The sequence below is a fragment of the Gasterosteus aculeatus genome, chromosome 20 (genome assembly GCF_964276395.1).
Source record: "Gasterosteus aculeatus chromosome 20, fGasAcu3.hap1.1, whole genome shotgun sequence".
Taxonomy (NCBI): Eukaryota; Metazoa; Chordata; class Actinopteri; order Perciformes; family Gasterosteidae; genus Gasterosteus; species Gasterosteus aculeatus.
The window spans coordinates 15,094,509-15,113,559 of record NC_135707.1 but is presented as its reverse complement, the minus strand read 5'-3'; the positions used below and the strand labels follow the sequence as shown (position 1 = coordinate 15,113,559).

General features: G+C 43.3%; 2 protein-coding genes across 6 annotated transcripts; both read right to left on the bottom strand.

The window, feature by feature from the left end:
- Nucleotides 1-5: 5 nt before the first annotated feature.
- On the bottom strand, nucleotides 6-4,344 carry c20h8orf76 (chromosome 20 C8orf76 homolog). 3 transcript variants are annotated; one of them, XM_040165432.2, is made up of 8 exons: nucleotides 4,129-4,344; nucleotides 2,874-2,975; nucleotides 2,116-2,259; nucleotides 1,647-1,697; nucleotides 1,387-1,531; nucleotides 1,166-1,268; nucleotides 726-858; nucleotides 6-609 (listed from the first exon to the last, which is right to left on the bottom strand). In XM_040165432.2, exons 1-8 carry the CDS (start codon nucleotides 4,228-4,230, stop codon nucleotides 448-450), a joined length of 942 nt encoding a protein of 313 aa, XP_040021366.1. In that variant the 5' UTR covers nucleotides 4,231-4,344; the 3' UTR covers nucleotides 6-447. The 3 variants fall into 3 exon arrangements, with proteins under 3 accessions (XP_040021366.1, XP_040021368.1, XP_077951474.1); XM_040165434.2 differs by having other exon boundaries at nucleotides 1,166-1,265; XM_078095348.1 differs by lacking the exon at nucleotides 4,129-4,344 and adding an exon at nucleotides 3,344-3,539.
- Nucleotides 4,345-8,798: 4,454 nt separating this feature from the next.
- Nucleotides 8,799-18,963, bottom strand: zhx1 (zinc fingers and homeoboxes 1). Of its 3 annotated transcripts, none has more exons than XM_040164666.2 (8): nucleotides 18,159-18,963; nucleotides 17,000-17,308; nucleotides 16,439-16,902; nucleotides 15,886-16,092; nucleotides 15,133-15,348; nucleotides 14,623-14,787; nucleotides 13,150-14,382; nucleotides 8,799-12,710 (listed from the first exon to the last, which is right to left on the bottom strand). In XM_040164666.2, the coding sequence occupies exons 2-8, from the start codon at nucleotides 17,187-17,189 to the stop codon at nucleotides 12,429-12,431; spliced, it is 2,757 nt and encodes a 918-aa protein (XP_040020600.1). In that variant the 5' UTR covers nucleotides 17,190-17,308; nucleotides 18,159-18,963; the 3' UTR covers nucleotides 8,799-12,428. The 3 variants fall into 3 exon arrangements, with proteins under 3 accessions (XP_040020600.1, XP_040020599.1, XP_077951472.1); XM_040164665.2 differs by having other exon boundaries at nucleotides 18,266-18,882; XM_078095346.1 differs by having other exon boundaries at nucleotides 18,553-18,691.
- Nucleotides 18,964-19,051: the final 88 nt, after the last annotated feature.

Genomic DNA, 19,051 nt, shown 5'->3' with positions numbered 1-19,051 from the left:
AAGAATAAAAAAGTAACGGTTTATTATGTAGAAAAAGTCAAAGAAATGCTGGATGAATTTCTTGAAAAACAAAAGTCATAGTATGAAAAAAAGTTCAGATTTAGACTATAGCACGTGTTTATGTTAAATCATAGTGGAGGCAGACTGTAGAGATGAACCATCCCTTATGTACAATAAAAATAGGTGTTTTCAAAGCAGGCATTGTTGGTGTGTATGTATTATACATTTGTATTTAAATCATTCTTGGGATGTTTCCTTCCTGATTGGTCATGAATTACACCCTCCAGTTTGAAGCGGATGAAGCGTTGTACTGCAAGATTCTCCCAGTGCTCAGATAAAGTGAGCAGCAGAATGTGTCTTTATCGCCGTGGTATTCCTGATATCGTCCGCATCAGTTCAGCATTTGAAGTGTATTTTGTGTGTTTGCACTTCTGTTGCGGGACATTTTCAGTTCATCCCGTGGGAAGGACCGTCGGCCTCCAGCACGCCAGTCAGCAGGATCCTGTCCCACCAGCGCTCCTTGAAGCTCTGCACGCGCACACTGGCCAGACTGTCCCCGTCCTGGTACTCCTCCCTCATCTTATCTGGAATGAGGTCCTCTGACAACACCTGCCGGATCAAACGGAGAGAGTTTTAAAAGGTTTTGCGTGTGTGTGTAAAAAACCCATCCTTTGACTTGCTTTGAACTGCCTGAAATTCCGGCGTGGACACAAAGAAGCGTTCACCTCAGTGAGAGCCTGCAGCGTTGTTTCCTTGGGACTCAGCCTCTGCAACACTTGGTCGGCCGTTTGTAGAGTGCTTTCAGTGCGCTGCAACACGAAGGAGGACTGCTGCTGTCGCAGGATTCTCAACAGGAGTCTGAAGGGGACACAACGGACGGTGAGACGTGCAGACACTATGATAACCGGTCGTTTGGCTAATCGGTAATTTGAGCAAAGATTAAGCAGTTGCATCTCTGAGTCACCAAGTGGATGTTTTGCAGATTAACTGGCTGCACTCATGAATAAAAAGATGTTTAAAAACAAAAAAAGGTCTCAACTTGGTCCAAGTTACAAAAGCATTAGCACCCGTTCTTTAAACAACATCCCCTGCAGCGACTTTTAAATATACCAATATATAGTGTCAATTGAAAGTACGGGAAGCATTCAGATTGGAATCTCTGTACCTCGTCCTGATGAAACCACTGCAAGCTTTCAGCCAGATTCTGTCCTCACCGAGCTCTGCTGCCTCCCCCGGTTTATCCTCGTCTGCCGACTCACAGCGTCCTGCTGGAGGCAAACACATCAGACCATGAGGTTCCATGCGTTTGCTATCTGCCTCAGAAAATGGGCGACAATGCATGAATGCAAGTAGTGAACCATGGGGAAACACTGAACTCCATCCCACCTGTGGTACGGGAGTTCTCCAGCAGCTGCAGACACGTCTGTCCAAGGTTGTACCAGTGCCAGGGGTTAAAGGGCAGCATGCTACACAGCTGCTGCAGAGCGGACAGCTCTGATACTACCGCCTTAAAACGCTGGTAGATGCTGACCTTTGGTAAAAGAAGATATCCGAGTTAAATAAATCCCATTAGCATAGAATGGTTTGGGATTCATGAACCGAGGAAAACATGTTTTTTACGTGTGTGGGTTTTGGCTTATGCTGACCTTGAGCAGCAGGAGGCTGGTCATGTGACAGATGTTGGACGCTTCTTTGCCCTGGAGAAAGATCATGTTCAAATTACTACGGAGTTCTGGCTACTTTCTGTGGAAACGCTTTCAGGCATATTTTATGATTGACTTTTAGTAGACTGGAAGTAGAGGGAAAGTGCATGTGTGTGCTGGTGGGAATTGACATTCATTTTTAAGAGGATTGCAGACACAGATTCCAATAATGAGCTACGTTTGTGGGTATTTCAAAACTGACAATAAGCCAATGTGGACTCTGGTAACTTTGCGTTTTAGAAAGATTCCTATTTGTCATTTGTAAGTCATTTCTAATAGTGGAGCTCATAATAGCACAAACAAGTAAGTGTAGTATATGACTAGTTATCATATACTAACTTTGGATTTTGGTTACAGAGGGGAAAAATGCTCTGCATGGAAAACATTTCAAGAAGAGCTTAGAGAAAATTACCAATAAGTCGGCAAAGTGCAGCGCCCTGTCTCTCTGTCCCAGTTTGCTGCAGCATCGGGCCATTCCCTCCAGCACATCTCTTCTGATGGTCAGGTTGTTGTCAGCAATCCACTCCTGGCAGTTGCTGTACGCATCCAAGGCTTCCTACACCCACCACACCGAGAGAACAGAACATCACACACCTCGTAGAGCAATGGAGAGCGCTATGGATGACATAACGTTTCAACAGTTCTAAGCTGTTAAACAGTGTTTTTTTCAGTCAGTTCTATTAATGTTTGTGCATTGGGGAGAAAAATATATTGTTAGATAGTTGTGTGTGTGTGTATTTTCATATCATTATAGCTGAAAGTATGCTGTTGAAATAACATTATTTTTGCTTTAGTCTGTTGTGACAAATAGGTTTTCACTGTTTGTAAATGTGTTTATTTGAATGCGCTGTTGGATATGTTAATGTGATACGTAAGTAATTGATGACATGCCATGCGATTAACATCAAGTATGTGAAGGGTACAACCAGATAAGGATTTCCTTTTGGGGCATTTTTATTATTTAGTTTGAATTATATTTTTTATATTATATTTTTACAGCTCATTTTGGTTTTATTTTATGGACTAGCTGAAGGACATTCAAATAAGAGCTTCCCACTGTACTTGTCACCCACCTCAAAAGGTAGCTTAGCATAACTGAAAAAACCAATGGTCATAAAGAAGTATTTCAAACTAGAGATGATTGACTGAACTAAATGGCTGCTTAATTACCTGATGTTGTCCCTGTCTCACGGCCAAGTCACCTCTGAATTTATAGATTTTCTGCTTCTCCAAAGGATCATCTGTATTGAGGGCAGTTTTATCACAGAACCACTGTGGAGAAAACAAAGACAACTAGTTAAAAGCGATCAATGATTATTTATAATAATTCAAACACAACATGGAACGGTATTATAAGTTCACCAAGTCTACAAACATATTAGTTATCCACCAAATGTCATTTAAGAGACACAGACTGTTATCCTGCGTCTATGCTTGAGTTGAACGCAGAACTATTTGTAGATGCAACATGCTGTTTAAAAAGGACATATTGTGCCCTTTAACCATAACTAGGTATGTTTTTTGTGGTCTGAATGAAACAAACACATATTGGTCAAAATACCACCAGGATCGACCCTTTTGGGGTCTTAATGAGCAGTCAAATGCTTCCCACCTGTCTCCTCCCACCTGTCCCCGCCCACCTGTCTCCTCCCACCTGTCCCCTCCACCATCCGCACACCCCGATCTGTTCTGGCTTTATGCTATATGTATAATGTATGTATGTATAATTACTGTTAAACTATTCGTGGGTTATCTAAATCACTGTTAGATACAAATGCACGGAGACGAGGACGCAGTACAAGTTAGATCCTTTACTGGCGGGCGAATCTCTCAACTGCCAGGCATGAACAAACGATCACAGAACTCCGTAGTTGTGACAGTCAAACACAATCGAGCACCTAGTGCTCGATCCAATATATCATATCATCATGACAAATTATTCAAAAAAATTGTTATTGTATGATTCCATTGGTTTTTTAATGTATTTAGGGTGAAAGTCGGTACACGTCACCGCACGTCACAGACCCTGAACAGCCCCCGTTTGGTTTACTAGATTATTTGATGTTTTGTTGTCTGTGTGTGCACAGGTGCAGTGTGTGAGATTGAATCTTCGATCATTGTTATGATTTAGTTATTTACCTTTTATTGCATGTTTCTTATTAAACAGTATAACGTTAATTAAGGGGTTTGTTTTTTAAGAGTGAAATAGTCTGCATGCTAACCAGCTAGCACATTCAAATTAACAGCGTTTTCCCGTCATCAAGACCTAAAGATGACGTCACTTCATTCGTGTCGAGCATCACCTACCGCATACGTCTTAACAGGAGCAGTTCAACTACACACACACACACACACACACACACACACACACACACACACACACACACACACACACACACACACACACACAAACACACACACTCACTTGCGGCTCGCACACTTTCGCGTTGTAAGAAGACAAAGTCACAGCGACTCGGTCTTTCGCCTCCAAAAACACAGAGTCATCAAACGTGGCGAAAATCTCCATTCGGACAGTAAAATGATGATCAATTCCCTGATTCCAATATTAGTAGCTACAGCGGAGGTTAGCAGAAGCTTGTGTACTGTTACGCAGTCCTCCGTTGTAAATTGCACGGCGGGTACATGTTCCGGGCAGACAGGTTCCGCCCGAAGTGAAGGTGCCACACGGAGGCTTCATCAGCACAACAATAATGAGGTGTTGAAATGCATCTGAAATGTAATTCAAACTGATAGCAATGCCCCTAAAAAACAAATAATATTGAAGCCAGGTTTGCATGCTCGTAATTCCTTTTATTTCATCTGATCCGTGAAAATAACATTTTTTTGTTTTTTGTAACAGACAAGTCATTTTTATATACATAAATATTTGAGAGACGTCCAAACCATTTCTGAATACGTATTCTTTCAAATCAGCATCAGTTTACAAAATAAGCATACGTCGTACTCAACCCCATTTCCTGAAAGAAAATTAAAAAACTCTTTCTCGATGTTGTAAGAAAGGTTTTAAACAGTCGCATTCTACAAACTCAAACGTTTTACTATGATTATATAATCAATATTTTGCTGTATAATGAATTGTAAACAAAAGATACATTTACACTACTGTTAACACATTTCACAAAGTAAGTGCATAAAATATCAACTAAAGTTAACACAAGGAACATTTAACTGGATCTGAAACCATATCAATTAACACTGATGACTCTATATTACCATCATAAGTAAACTAGACCATCAGTGAGAGGATGTGTTACATTAACAAGTAATATAGGGATTGTTGTTAAAGCTTCAGATAAAAGTGGACATTTTTAGTACATTTTCAGGATGGATCAATGTCACCTCGGCTGAGATCTATTTTTTGCATATGAATTCAAATTCCATGTCGGCACATTTAGTGGACCACGAATGGTTCCCTTGTTTCTCAATCGCACCACTCATGTTACACTCTTCTATCTTACTTCCTGGAGCCCAGCGAGTGAATTCTACAATAAGATCCTCAACCCAGAACCAGAAGCCGAGGGTGCAGGTGTAGCGAAGGCCCACCCACACAAAGGGAGTGCTGGAATTGTCGGCCTCCAACTCAGCCCAGGTCTGGGTCTCTTCGTCAACAATGGAAGCCAGGGTCTCGTGATGGCCCCTGCAGTAGTCCAGCGCATCGGCCCATGTCTTCTTCTCCATGATCAACTGAAAAGGGGATTCTCAAAAAAAAGAAAAAAAAAAAAGATTAGAAACTGAATAAATGCACATGAAATTAAGTGTTAAGGGTTAGACGACGATTTTAAAAGTGTGTAATTTTTCAAAGAAAGTGAAGATTTAGGAGAAAAAGAGGAAAGTGAATCCATGTGATGACATTTCTGAACTACACTGTGGTGTGATGGGTTTTTGTTTGTCATAATACAAATCTGTTGTTCAACCTTAGAGAAATGCCAGTGATGTATTAACTTATCTGGAGCAACATACTTTGTGGATAAAAACATTGGGTACCTTTTTTTTTTTCGAAGATCTTAACGTCACACAGAATTAAAAAGTCATTCCTCGGTAAGAACACAGTGACGTAGCGTCCTGAAACACCCGGGTCAAACCAAAAGTTATTATATTCTTCAATGGTGAAGTTTGTTATGTTTCTACACCTGGAAGAGAGAACAAGATAGATAGATAAATATATACATATTCAACATGCCAAACCCTCCAGAAAATGTGAAATATGAGTTTAAGTAACATGAAGGAAGTATACTCACGTGGGGTTGGCGGTTCCGTTCTCCTCTCTAGAGTTCCCGATGTAAATCTGGGCACCGGTTAAGTTACTAGCATGATTTCCTATGTTAAAGATACAGACACAAGATATTGTGTAGACACTCAGCAGGTCAATTCTCCACCAGTTGCCGACTGTTTGGTTTGTGTGAGAACAAGTGTGGGCATTTGGGTCAACAGCTCTTTTAGAATCGTATGTAACATTTTCATAAATCCAGTCTGATGACTGTGATGTTTTCCATTCCCCTTTAATTTCACCATGTACTTTGCGACAAGCTGTAGATGAGTTTTCATGACACTTTGACGCTTCACTTCCTGTGAAACCTGTAACACCAGAAGATAACATAAGAATTCACACTCCCATTTCCATTTTCTTTTCCCATCTCAAGTTACTGGATGCTATGATATCAGTGTTTGGTAATAAAGCAGTAAGCACAAAATACACATACATCAATACAGTCAAAACATTGGTCTAAATGTTCAAATCATGCAAGCGTCATTTGGGAGTTGAGTAATTTGCAGGAAATTTAGTTTATTATTGATATACGTTTTGTTGACTGGCCGTAACACTCATTCTGCATCAATCAACTAAAAATGTAGAGCTACTTACCAACCAAAACGATTAACACTAGACTCCACAGCATCTTTACTTCAAAGGAGAAAATGTACAGAAATAAATCAGTTGATTAGTGACCGTTAAATCTTCTATACGAAGGGCCGCGAATGAGAACAGGAACATTTCAAATTAAAATGTATTGTCAATTGTATCTACCGACATCTAAGAGGAAGAGAATTCTTTGTAAGGACACCAAGAGGATAAAATGAAAATAATGTGATTTAGCATAAACTAATTTCACTTACCTTCAGCCCTGCCAGAGTCTACCAGCCTGTTTAGTAAAAGTAGTTAAAAACAATTGATGGATGCCTCCCCGTTGTCTCTTGACAATAACTTCAAAATAATGTGTTCTTCAAGCTGCAGCCGTATTTCCATTTTTCTCCTTTGCCTGACTGCTGTATTTATGGACCTCAGGCAACGTCATGCCTTCAGGGCGTCACATGGAGCCCAGCTGTTATTCCCCGAAGCACCTCCAGTCTATTATCCACGTCTGTCACCATCAGGAGAGCAGTGCTCTCTCTGGTCCACCGACAGTCAATGCATCAGTGCTCCAGCAAATGCAAAAAGCTTTGCATTTCCTTGATATTTGCTTCAACAGAAAACATTTTTAGGTTTAATGCAAATACATACAAATCTATTCCACCTGGGTCTTATTAAGTAATGTTATTGTAGGTCTGCTGCTGCAAAAAACTTTCCCAGTTATGTGTTAAGGTTCAACAAATGGCCTTTTAAGGAAAATACGAATACTAGAAACTACTAGAAACATTTTTAACAGAAGACCCGGATTCACTACACTGTTAATATGAGCTACACTGAGGACAACTTCCTACAGTTATCTATATTTATGAATAGTTAAACCGCAAAAACAGCAACTGGTGACTTGCTAGTTGCTTCATAGTTTGAATGTGAATCAGTACGTCCCTCTTTGCTTCTGTATTTGGTCCATTTATGTAAAGCAAAAAAACGCAAAATGTTGCTTACAAATGCACATCCTTGTGCTTAAAAGATGTATTGGGTTTTGTCCCAAAACAAGAATAAAATATTAATCTAAATCAATCCAACGCCTCGATTAAAGTTGGTTAGTTAGTGGTTTGTTTTTCAATAGTTAGTTTTTGTAAAGCAAGCCTGCAGGAGCAAATGTACACAAACCATGTTTAATCAAAGTTTCTGACAGACCTGTTAACACATTTCAGATGCACAGACAGTGTAGGAATAACTTATAAAACCATTTGAACTGTTTAGCTGAGGAGTTTCAGGTCATCACAAACAAAAGCACCGTCGCCTGCGGCCTCAAAGAGTGTTACTTTCATATTCCAACCTTTATTCAGAGTTGACAGATAGATCATTGTTCTCTACCGACAGCATCTGTGTCTACAGACCCAACCGGCACCTCATACAGGAGCCGAAGAGACTCATCGGTCAGTAAAACATATCTACAAGTATGTGAAACATGTTTAAAAAAAACTTAGAACAGACCTTGATAAGGAATTATTTGGGGTAAAAACTGTCAACAGATAAAACATTTGATCAGAAAAACCAGGTGGCGAAAAATTCACTGTAAATGAAAAAAAAAAAAAAAAATCATGAGCATATAACAATTCTGAGATGTTTATTTTTAACCAAAAATATGTGGCTGTTCTATAATGAAATCATTTGAATCTCTGAATGCTGTAAGAATCATCCAAGCGGCTAGCCGTCTAAATAGAGAACACGAGTGAGGACTAGCAGAGGTGGAGATATGACATGTGCACAATGAGACATCGGGTAAACTACTCGCATCACAACGGCAGCTCTTAGCTATACTGCACAACGTCAACTGGGACACAGGGGGACTGTTGGATTTAAAATCATAACTCAAGGAGCAGACATGTCACTTCAGCAACCTGGGGGAATATTTAAATGCATGATTCATGTTAAAAAACCGAAGGTCTTTTAGATACGTGTATTGCAGCAGAACCAGGCTGGTTCTGTTTCTATCTCCTGTCTGACACACAGAACGTCATTGAAGAGTCACTCCAGTGTTTAAGTAATGCAACTCAACAAAGTAGCGGGACTTGAGAGACAGATTTAAGTATAAACGTCAGAATGTGTGCAGCAGAAGCTGAAATATCCACAGAAATGAATAACTGTATTTTTATAATCATTACTTTTGTCTCCAAGATGGCTCGTGGTCCAAAAAAATGGGATCGTACACTTACACCGATCATGTAACGGATTTGCACATTTTATTAGATTCTCCCAAACTTTCAAAAGACTTTTTAGTGCATTACTATGAGTGGAACTCAGTCGGGTAAACAGCTGATATCATTTTAAATTACTTTGTGCAATTTAATCTATCTTTAGAAAACAGGTTAGTTCTAAGGGCAAACATGAATAACAGGCAAAAAACATTTCCCCAACGCCACCAGGACATTGGTTATAGAAATTCCTTCATCCCTGAACATGTCTTTTCTCTTGGGTTATGATTCTAAACTTTTTCAAAGTACCAAAAAGCCACATGAGCAATACTTTAAAATACTCTAAAACAGATTCTATTTTAAAAAACATCACGCTATTGTACATATTTAATGAGTCTGTCTTGTTAACCAGCAATCCATGGATGCCTGGAGAGTTGTAAAGACAGTTTTCATAGATAGAAACATATAAAAGCATTCAGACTGACAATAGGAAAGACAGAGCACACTGTAAAAGACTGGATAGCCGGGGCGGGATCAGGCCTAACATGTGGATCAAAACCTTCTAAAGTAACTGACACTTTGAGTCATGTGTACAAATTAGCACACGTTACAAATGAGTTTGTGAAGTTTCAGTATGGCTGCTGTACATGGACTACAAATGTGGCGATAACACACATCCAAGCAGAGGATGAAAACGTGTCCACGAATTGAACAAAAAAGAAAAAGAAAACAGGTCCATAGTTGCAATCCACTTGTTAATGAAAATGAACTGGTATTATCAAAGATATACAAACAAAGAATCCCACATTAGGCTTCTTCTGCACCATGTACACCGACCCAACATATTGTATGTACAAAATGAGCATTTGTTTGTATTGGTTATTGCATGCAGTATCAGACAAATGGCGTACCTTTACATTTTGAATTGAGGCCAAGCGCTTACGACAAAACGTATCAAGGTCTCAGCTCTCCGGCGGTCGTTATCAACTATTTCAGCTGTTCACGGCGGGCCGACTGCTTTCACTTTAGGCAAATGCTTTTTGGACACGGTGGCCGAGGTGCCAGCGTGTAGTGCAGCGAGTGCTCGGTGAGAGACGCCGATACGCTTCTGAACAGCAAGTTTATCCGTTATGAGGCCTTGGAGACGTTTCCGCCGTCGACCTCAGAGTCTCTAGGCATCTTTTAGCGTCAGCAGAGATCAATCATCAACGACTTTGTTTGAATAAGTCGTCCATACAAATCCCCAAACAGCGATGTGCTTCATAGAGCATTCACAAGTTCTCCCTCGTCTCCTGTGGAGAACGGGGTGAGATTCTGTTGCGACGGGTGCACGAGCCACGTAGGCACATAGGTTTATCTGCGAAGCCTCATCAGTCTCTCCCCCATTTCTGAAGAACTGTGATGGAGACGGTTTTCCGTCCATCGTCCTGTCAACGCATTGCAGCGAAGCGCCAGGGGAACGGAAAGTTATTTGGTAGACCTCCCACCACAGAGGGAATGCTGCGCGGTTTCTTCACGCATTAAGAACAATTCCTTCCACGAGAGAAAGTGAATTTTCTTACAATGTCTGTTTTGAGAGTCTTTTGAAGATGTTGGTACAGTTCTGTTTGCCTCACTAAATTGTCCACAACACAGGCAGACAGAGAACCGCTCATATTGACAGAAAGGTATCTTGGGAAGTGCACATCACAGGTCTAGGCATTCATCGAGCAACAGGGAGCAGAGGAGGAGGGATGGGAAACCATTCAAATGCTTTTAAGCATAAATACAAAACATGATAACAAATAGAACACATTTAATGGATGCTCAAATTGTGCAACACAGCAAAAGAAAGTGGTGGGTGATTGTTTGACAAGTTTTTTTTGAGACTTGTAAGCATCCAAATATAAACCACACACAATATTAGAAAAGTGGATGAATGGATTCTTCCTCCTGAACACACGTCAAGGATAAAAAAAAGGCAAAACACTGGTGCAGTTTGTATAAAAACAGAGTTGGTCTCTCAGAGCCATTCTATGGTATAATTAGAGATTAAGGTGCCAAATTAGGATTCAGTCCACTACGCATACAAGTGGACAAAGTGCTTTTTAAAAGTTGATTTTAGGTGCTTCAAGCGTGTTTTTCAGTGCAGACTGGAGTAAAATTCTTATTTGAATACTGCTTAAAAGGTCTTTAAGGTAGGGGTCAAGATCCAAAACGATCACAGGGTTTGTTTTTGACAACTTGCAAAACTGCATTCCCCGTCTTCAAATCCTTTCCTTTAACTTTGGGACCTCAGCCTCATTCGGTCTGATCAGCCTTTAAAAAGGCCCCTTTATTAATACAGGATGTGTTCACTCCAAAAGGTTAAACAGTAGTGTTCAAACATTACAAGCACTGCACACTAAACGCATACAATGGCATTTCTTCAGATCCGTGTTTTGGGTACATATCTGTGACACTTATGAAACGACAAGCTGCTGTAAAGGGAGGCATCATTAGACACCCTGCGTTTCAAAGCATCACAACATTGGCATTCATTCAGCAATCAGGTTTCTCGTATCGTATCGTTTAAGGCCTTAACTCAAAAAGGACCTGCCGTTTCAAATCCGGTCCTTGCGATGAACTTTACAAAAGGTGTCGAGTGTCAAATCAACAGGTTCCCCAAATAGATGTATGCCAGTTCCAGTACATGGCTCACCAGTGACATCTAGCTGTGATTCCTTCTTTAGGAACCTTGTAGATACAAAGATGATCATTATTATTTTGTCTCTTAGTTTTGGAACAGGGCTAAAACATGCAAGACATTATGAGATTTCAGTTTGAGTTCAGGCCCGTGCTTATAACGGGCTCCAGGGGCCTTCTCAAGGAATTGCAACAAAATCTCCATTACTGGCTTCATTTGAACATCTGGGGCATCCTCTCATGCAAACAGTAATCATTAGTTGCAATCAAATGTACAAATGTGTCTGAATCAGTGTTGGGCAGAGCCGTGTCCCTGGAGCTCTATGTGGGAGCAAAAGCTGGCAGCGCAGCCTCTCTTTAAAATGTGGCTCTCTCAGTGGAAATTTGAATATTAAATACCATTGAGGACTGTGTGGGCCTCTACATGCCCACCTTCTGCTTTTGGTTCAGGTATGTGCAGCCCAACGTGCAAAACAGTTTGGGGAAGCGGAATATCAATCAGCTGATCGGGTGCACTGTCTGTCACTACACGGGTCACAGAGGCTACGGTACGCCACAGGAACCTTTATTAAAAAAGCTGAATATTGGTGTCCTTTCCATGAATTTAGAAATATAGCCAACATACATCACTTCTTACATTTGCTATCAAGTAATAAGTAAGTGATTATTACCTTTTCAATGAGTCAAAGTTAAGTAACTTGCCCAACACTGATCTAGTAACACGTGTAGTTAATATGTAATCGCAACAGATATCCTATCTGTTACACCTTACTTACAGTAAAATAAGACAAGTATAGAGAGAGTGAGCTAAAGCTAATAGTGTGTGGGTCTCACGTGGGCGTGACGTCAGAAATAGTTAGAAAATACAGTGAATTATTGTTGCAAAAGAGTAAAAGTCTGTGGTTATAAAGACATTGCTAACAGTCTCCCAGCATTGGTCATTCCACTACCTCTCTTGTAACATTCTGTCATGTTTCACCGGGTTTTCCACAATCTTTAGTCTTCAGAGACTGACAAGGATTTCCTGACGCTACGTGACGGCTCCCAAACCTCACTGTCATCGGTATCATCACCGCCGTCTTCCTCCTCGTCTCCTTCATCCTCCCCCTCGTCTCCCATTGCTGTGGCGCCCTGCTGCTCGTTGGCCGAGGACATCCCTCCCTGCGTCTCCCCTCCGTCTCCCGCCTCGCCGCCCTGCGTCCTTGCTGCAGCCGCCTCCTGGAAGGGGTCCAAGCCCGTGTCCAAGCGTCTCTGGACCTCAGCAAACCACTCCCTCACCTTCGGATGGAGGGAGAAAGGCATCAACCCAGCTCGAGCTAACATTGATGCAACAAAGTTTATGTCTGCAAATTGTACCGTAGATTATTATTATTATTTTTTTATAAACACTGGGGGGGGGGGATGGAAAATGGGCATCTTTTCAAATGTGACCTCTTGGTCCTTTCACCCTCAGTATTTGATCTGAGGCACTTTAACTTTTATACTGAACATCTGTAGGTGAGATCTACGGGATTCGGAGCAGAAATGGAAGTCGCTCTCCGTATGTGATTGTGTGTTTTGTCAGATGTCATATATGATTGTGTTTGTGATATTTGGCTTTACCATTTCTAAAATGTTGGGTATTGGAGCATGCTTTGTGGTAATATATAAAACCAATTGGCTTTGTTTGACGACACAACAAAGAAATGACCGGATACGGTGACACAGAAGGAATTACCAGTTCGTAGCTCATGTTGGTCTTGGTGACGAGTTCGTCGAGGTCTTGCTCATTGAGGAAACGGTGCCGTATGTAGTACTCCTTCAGAATCTCCCTGCCACTCTTGATCTTCTTTGACGGGGGAGGTCTATCAACATCTGCACTGGAGGAGGCGGACCTTCTCGGCTGCCTTCTGGTTCGGGACCGCCCCCACCCGCGATTTCGGCCTCTTCTTTTTCGACCGCCGCTCCCGCTGCCGCTGCTGCTGCTGCTGCTTCCCATTTTATTTCCTCCTCCCCCATTTGGCCCTTCAATGTTGCCACTTTGGTACTGGAAGAACCATTTCAAGTTACTGTTCTTCCACGAGTACCGGGAGTCTCCGAACCAGCTGACTATGTAGGACCGGAGGAGGCCACTCTCCTCTGCCAGTTGGTCGTACTCCTCTGGCGTGGGCCACTGGGTCCGCACGAAGGCACTTTTCAGAATATGGAGCTGCTCGGGAGTCTTTTTACTCTTGTCTCTCATGTCTTTGTTGCTGCTGGTGGGACACTGCCTACCGCGACCGCCGGGAGGGGTCTGACTGCCTCTACGAGAGGAAGAGCCGGAAGGAGAAGAATTGGCTCCTACTGCTTTTGCTCCCTCTGCCTCCATCTTTCCTCCCTCTGAAGATTCCGGGGAAGAATTGCTGACGGGTGGCATTTTTCGTCTCTCAGTGAACCAGGCATCAATCTCCCTCCGCGTCAGTTTAGTCCCGGTCCTGAGGCGGCTCAGCTCTTCATCTGAGGGAGTGTTGCTCTTCTCGAAACTTTCCTCCAGCACCACGAGCTGCTCCGGAGTCTTCTCCTTAAACTTCTGCAGGGTAAAATCTGGGAAGGGATTCCACGTTTTGGGCCGCGTCTCTTTTTCCTTCACAGGAGGAGTGCGTGGAGGATGGGGAGATGTGGGGGTCTCATCGCTTGAGTCAATGATAATGGTGGTGCCTGTGTTGCTACCGCAGCTGCCCCCTCCTCCTCTGCCCATTCCGTCATGGAAAACAATGACGTGGCTGTTCTTGGAGTTGCGCTGGTTGTACCTGGTGTCACTAAACCACTTCTTGATCTCTCCTTTTGTGAGGTTGGTGAGCTTCATCAGCCGAGAAATTTCTGCATCAGTGACAAAGTGGTTCTTCAGGTAGCTGGCTTTCAACTCTGCCAGCTGCTCTTTGGACTTTTTGGGCCGCAGACCGAACGTGTCAGCGCTGAGGGCAGAGTTCTCCTTAGAAAGGAGAGGGGAGAAATATCTGTTGAATATGGATTTTGCATACAGAAGTAACAAAGACCCTCTAGGACGATCAAAAAATGATTACGGATGAGATGTGCGCAACTTCCCTGAGGTCAGACATGCACTACATACAACTGAGGGAGACGCAATGTTGTAATTGTGTGCATTGAAAGGTTAACAAAACTAACTTAAGCATTTAAGAACACAAGTGCAAAATGGTAGATTTGTCCTTACCTGTGGAGATAAGGAGGGAGGCTGGATTGTGGTAGCCCGCTTCAGCTCACTGTTTGTTGCGGTGGGCTGGCAGGAAACTCTGCTGGAGCTCTGGGACTGACTGGACAGCCCTGCCACTGTCAGGGTGATGGCACTGGTCACCGGAAGGTGCCCCCCTGGACCGACCTAAACAGAGACAGAAAATAATAACACAGAGAATGTCCGGATGAGATGGATAGCCAGACACACCATCTATCACACTTGCGGTATCTGTATGGACAAACGAATTTCGTCCCGAAGGGGGCGGAACTCCGCCCTCCACAGTGGACACACCCTGAGACGTGCGCTCGCACACACAGGTGAGCATGCTCACCAGCGTCAACAATGGACAATGACCGCCTGTAGCCCCCCCACCCCCATAATCCCCAGTCAGTCTGGTCTGAAATATACTTGAGAAAAGGTGACAGACGCACAACAAGTAGGAGAAGGCTGAGTCCTGTAAGGTATGGCGTGTTTTCTTTCCTTACCTACCTGTGTGAACACCAGGCCGGGCTGGCCCACTATCTGGCAGGTCTGGAGAATGGACTGCAGGCCGTTGGCAGCTGCTGAGAGCTGATGAGCAGGTATGACAGTGATGGTCTGAGGCACAGTGTGGACCGTGCCATTAAACTGTTTCCTCCTGGCCTCCTCCACTTCTTCAGGAGTCCAGCTCACACCGTGCTTCAGCCGCTGGGCTGAGAACCACACCTGGTGGTAGATAGAGTACATTTGACTCCACCAATTACAGAATATTTAATCCTGAATTATACATTACATGAGGTGTTATAGCTAAATATTTCCAGCGAAAGGAGCTTCTCTTCGTAGCATTTTGACGTAACAGAATGGTGTGAACACAAAGTCTGTCAGTCTTCGACAGCTGAAGTAATTTGATTTGAAGCATTTTATTTCATGAACATGTAGACATTAAAAAATGAAAAAATTAAAAAATCAACATAGACATAGACCACAAAATTAGAAAAGTCACCTTTTCTTCAAGAAAAGGAGTAGAGGGAAGCAAAAGCTTATAGATACCCACCCCTATCTTATCCATATTCTCAATTAGTATATATTACTATGAAGATTAATATCATACATACATACACACACTCTCTCACACACACTCTCTCACCCACACACACGCATGCATACTCACACGCACAAATAAATACAATTTAAATTTCCGTCACTGAATATTTTCACAGATCTCATATTTGGCTACCCGAAATATCAGCAACTGTCATCTACCTTGATCTGCTCCTCTGTGAACTGGGTCTGTGCTGCCAGGTTGCTGATCTCAGCCATGGAGGGGTAGGGAAACTTCTTGTATGTGTTGCCCAGCAGGGGGTTGGTGTCCATAGCTGCACTGTAGGATGGTATGCTGCTGAGGGGTATCAGCAGCTGAGACTGAGCTGCTGCTGCCGCGCTCTGCTGGGCCTGGAAAGCAGAAAGCACCTGAAATAAAGGAACACAAGGGGGAGATTAATGCTGCATATTGGCCAAAGTGGAAAAAAAGCTCACAGCTTGAGCTCTGTTTGGAAAGCTTTTGTTCTGCAGAAGGGTCCTTGCAGAAGACAATCGATATTCATCAGCTGCAGGGCTGCCGTCCTTACCGAAGTGGACATCCAACTTCTCTGTGGAACACATTTAACGTCATCCACAGCCTACCAGTCGTATTTAAGTGTGCAGGCTACGGTTTACTTTGAAAACATGCATGAAGCCTTCACGGATAAAAGAAGTATTTGTACACACATGCTGCTTGAATGAGTCTTCTAAACTGTTGTATAACGAGACCCTCTACCTGTGCCAGGCCAGCAGGCAAAACTGTGGGGTTTAAAGTAGCTGCTTTCCTCTGCTGCTCCGAGTACGGGCTGACCAGCAAGCCGCCTCCCCCGAGCTTCATGGAGTCGTGCAATAGCATCTCCACAGGCGTCATCGGCCCTAGAGGAGCTTCGATGGGCTCCTGGGCTCCGTCCATCTCACCCTCGCCCCCTCTCCCAAAACCCTCAACCGCCACGTCTGTTGATTTCAGGGAAACGGCAATCCTCTTGGGTTCAGATTTGGTCTTCATCCTCATGATGGGGGTCTTGCTGAGGGAAATGGCCGCAATCGCTGCGGGGTCTGCGCCTCCCTCTTCGGGGGTACCACACCGTTGATCCTGGGTCGGCTGGTCGCACCTCAGATCCTCAGGAGGGTTTGTAGCGACGCGCTTCAGCGAGGGAGCAGGAACTTCGCTTTCTTCTACGGTGGAGACACTGGGCTCATCTATTATTGTAATGGTACATTTGACACAGTTTATGTATCTGTCAAGCTATCAATCATTGTGGTCTACACATTCGAGAAAAGACCAAAATAATCGTACCTGAATCTGGAGGGGTGGGCACAACCAGCACTGCCTGATCCAGCTCCTCTGCAGTCGGCCCTTGCTCTGATCCCTCTTTAACCTTTCCCTCCTCTTCTGCCTCTTCATCCTTTGTCCTTTCTGTTTTCTCCTCCACCACATCAGAGGGCAGCACCATGCAAGGTGTGGTCGATTTCCGGCGGCTTGACATCGTCAAACCACACTGTGTTTACCTCTACTCAGGATAAAGACGATCTAGGACAGAAGTGTGGAGGCTCACATGTCTCAGGTGTTTGTGTTCACACGCAAGGGTCCTTGATTTACGTATCTCTGGTGAAAGAAAAATATGAAATGTCATAGAAGGGGTTTGCGACAACAGTTACTAGCATAAAATGGTATTTTATTCTCAGATACTTCTTTTATAGACCACAAATGGTCAAATATTCCTTATGACGATTGGCCAAACACAGATCACATAAAAGTCGTATATAAAGCAGCTTCACAGCACTGCCGATATTTGCTTCCTATCTGAAGAACACGTATACCTCTAGGAAACAGTTTATCTGAATACATTTGAATCATGTTGAACTGTTGCTCAGACAAATAATCAATTGCAAGATGTGTCTTTTAGGCTCCGGGAAATTCTGATGGGAATTTCTTTGTCAATTGTTATAATTGTATGAAATTAATCATTAATCATTCCGACAACTGAGAGGTAAAAATGAAAATCCTAACACAATATTCCCCCGTGAAGGACATTGACTTTAGTACGGACTTGTTGCCCAACCCGTCATTCAATACATATTGTACAGTATCACAGGGCAAACCCACATAAAAAATGTAATTATTAGTATTCCAACAGGAGGGCCCAAATTCTGTCACTGATTAATTCAAGAAACATCAGCATATGGTTTAGATTGTTCAATAATCGTTACACATTGCCTGGTAAATGTAAATATATTATTTCAGATTTCAAGACACCAACGAAATATGCCGTGTGCTCATGATTTACCGCAGCTGAACTCTGTTGGATGGATTGCACAGGGCAGTAGCTTTCTTTATGGGATGCTGCATTTGATCATTTTTTATTTAAAACCAGCAACAACAACAAGAACTTGCGCTAGCTAATTCGAAATAATTAAAGTAGCGTAAGTTAAGAGAAACGAAAACGGGGAGATACCTTGTTTAGCTTTTCAGAACGAGGCATGAGGGACGTGAGGTGGGCCAACTAGCCGGCGTTAGCCGCGGCAGTTCATTAATATTGATCCCATCTGGCGGTAAACTTACGGGAACTACTGGAACGCGCGCCGTGTCGCTACCAGGATGTCGGCTCGAGCAGCGATATCCAGAGACCTTCGGCTTCAGCCTGTCGGCGGCTCTCCGGCTCTCGGTTGACCGCTCAGCCGCAGCCCGGCCGGTACTCGGTACAGCAGCTAGCTAGTGTTAACGTTTTTTTGGGGGGGCTCGCGGGTCTCCAAAAAGCCCGGCGGAGGCGGGCGGGCGGACGGACGGACGGACCGGTCTAGCGGCCGCGGCTCCGCATGCAGATGCTGGAAACGCCGGACATCTCTCACCTCTTCGGAGCAGGTTATTTAGTGCCCGAGTCGCGTCTTGGTGAAAGTTATATAATCCAACACACGGTAGTTACTCTCGTTGCCTCGCCGTTGTACCGTGTTAGCTCGCTGACCTAATTCTCTGATATTTTTTAACGGCTGTTTTTTTTTTTTTTAATGATCTAAAGGCGTCATCATTCAATGTGATACGTCCTGACGTCATTCCTCGGCGACTCTCGGTGCGCTGACACTTTACGATTCCAAAACCTGGCAAATACATACAGTATTTTACTGTTATTATACATTCATCGCGAGGCGGAAAGAGCAATGCGTCGCCCGGGAAAAAGAAACGCGGCGGTTGACGTTGTTTTCAACGGACCGTACGCCTCGTTGGTTTCCCGAGCCGGCTGTCTGCCGAGGTGTCCCGACGTGACCCCACGGGGCACAATAAGGAGCCACTTGAGGACAAACCCGACATAAGCGTGTAACCTGCGCACGCTTCATCCCGTTTTATGAGGCA

Bases quoted from the DNA above. Each gene is read 5' to 3' on its own strand.
- c20h8orf76 (XM_040165432.2), bottom strand. From the start codon at position 4,230: ATGGAGATTTTCGCCACGTTTGATGACTCTGTGTTTTTGGAGGCGAAA. The intron at 1,269-1,386 runs GTGGGATGGAGT...GTTTGCCTCCAG, and splicing joins GGAGAACTCCCGTACCACAG to CAGGACGCTGTGAGTCGGCA. The intron at 859-1,165 runs GTACAGAGATTC...TGTCCCCTTCAG, and splicing joins AGTGGTTTCATCAGGACGAG to ACTCCTGTTGAGAATCCTGC.
- zhx1 (XM_040164666.2), bottom strand. From the start codon at position 17,189: ATGTCAAGCCGCCGGAAATCGACCACACCTTGCATGGTGCTGCCCTCT. The intron at 15,349-15,885 runs GTAGATGACAGT...ATCTACCACCAG, and splicing joins TCACAGAGGAGCAGATCAAG to GTGTGGTTCTCAGCCCAGCG. The intron at 14,383-14,622 runs GTAAGGACAAAT...CTCCTTTCTAAG, and splicing joins CTCCCTCCTTATCTCCACAG to GAGAACTCTGCCCTCAGCGC.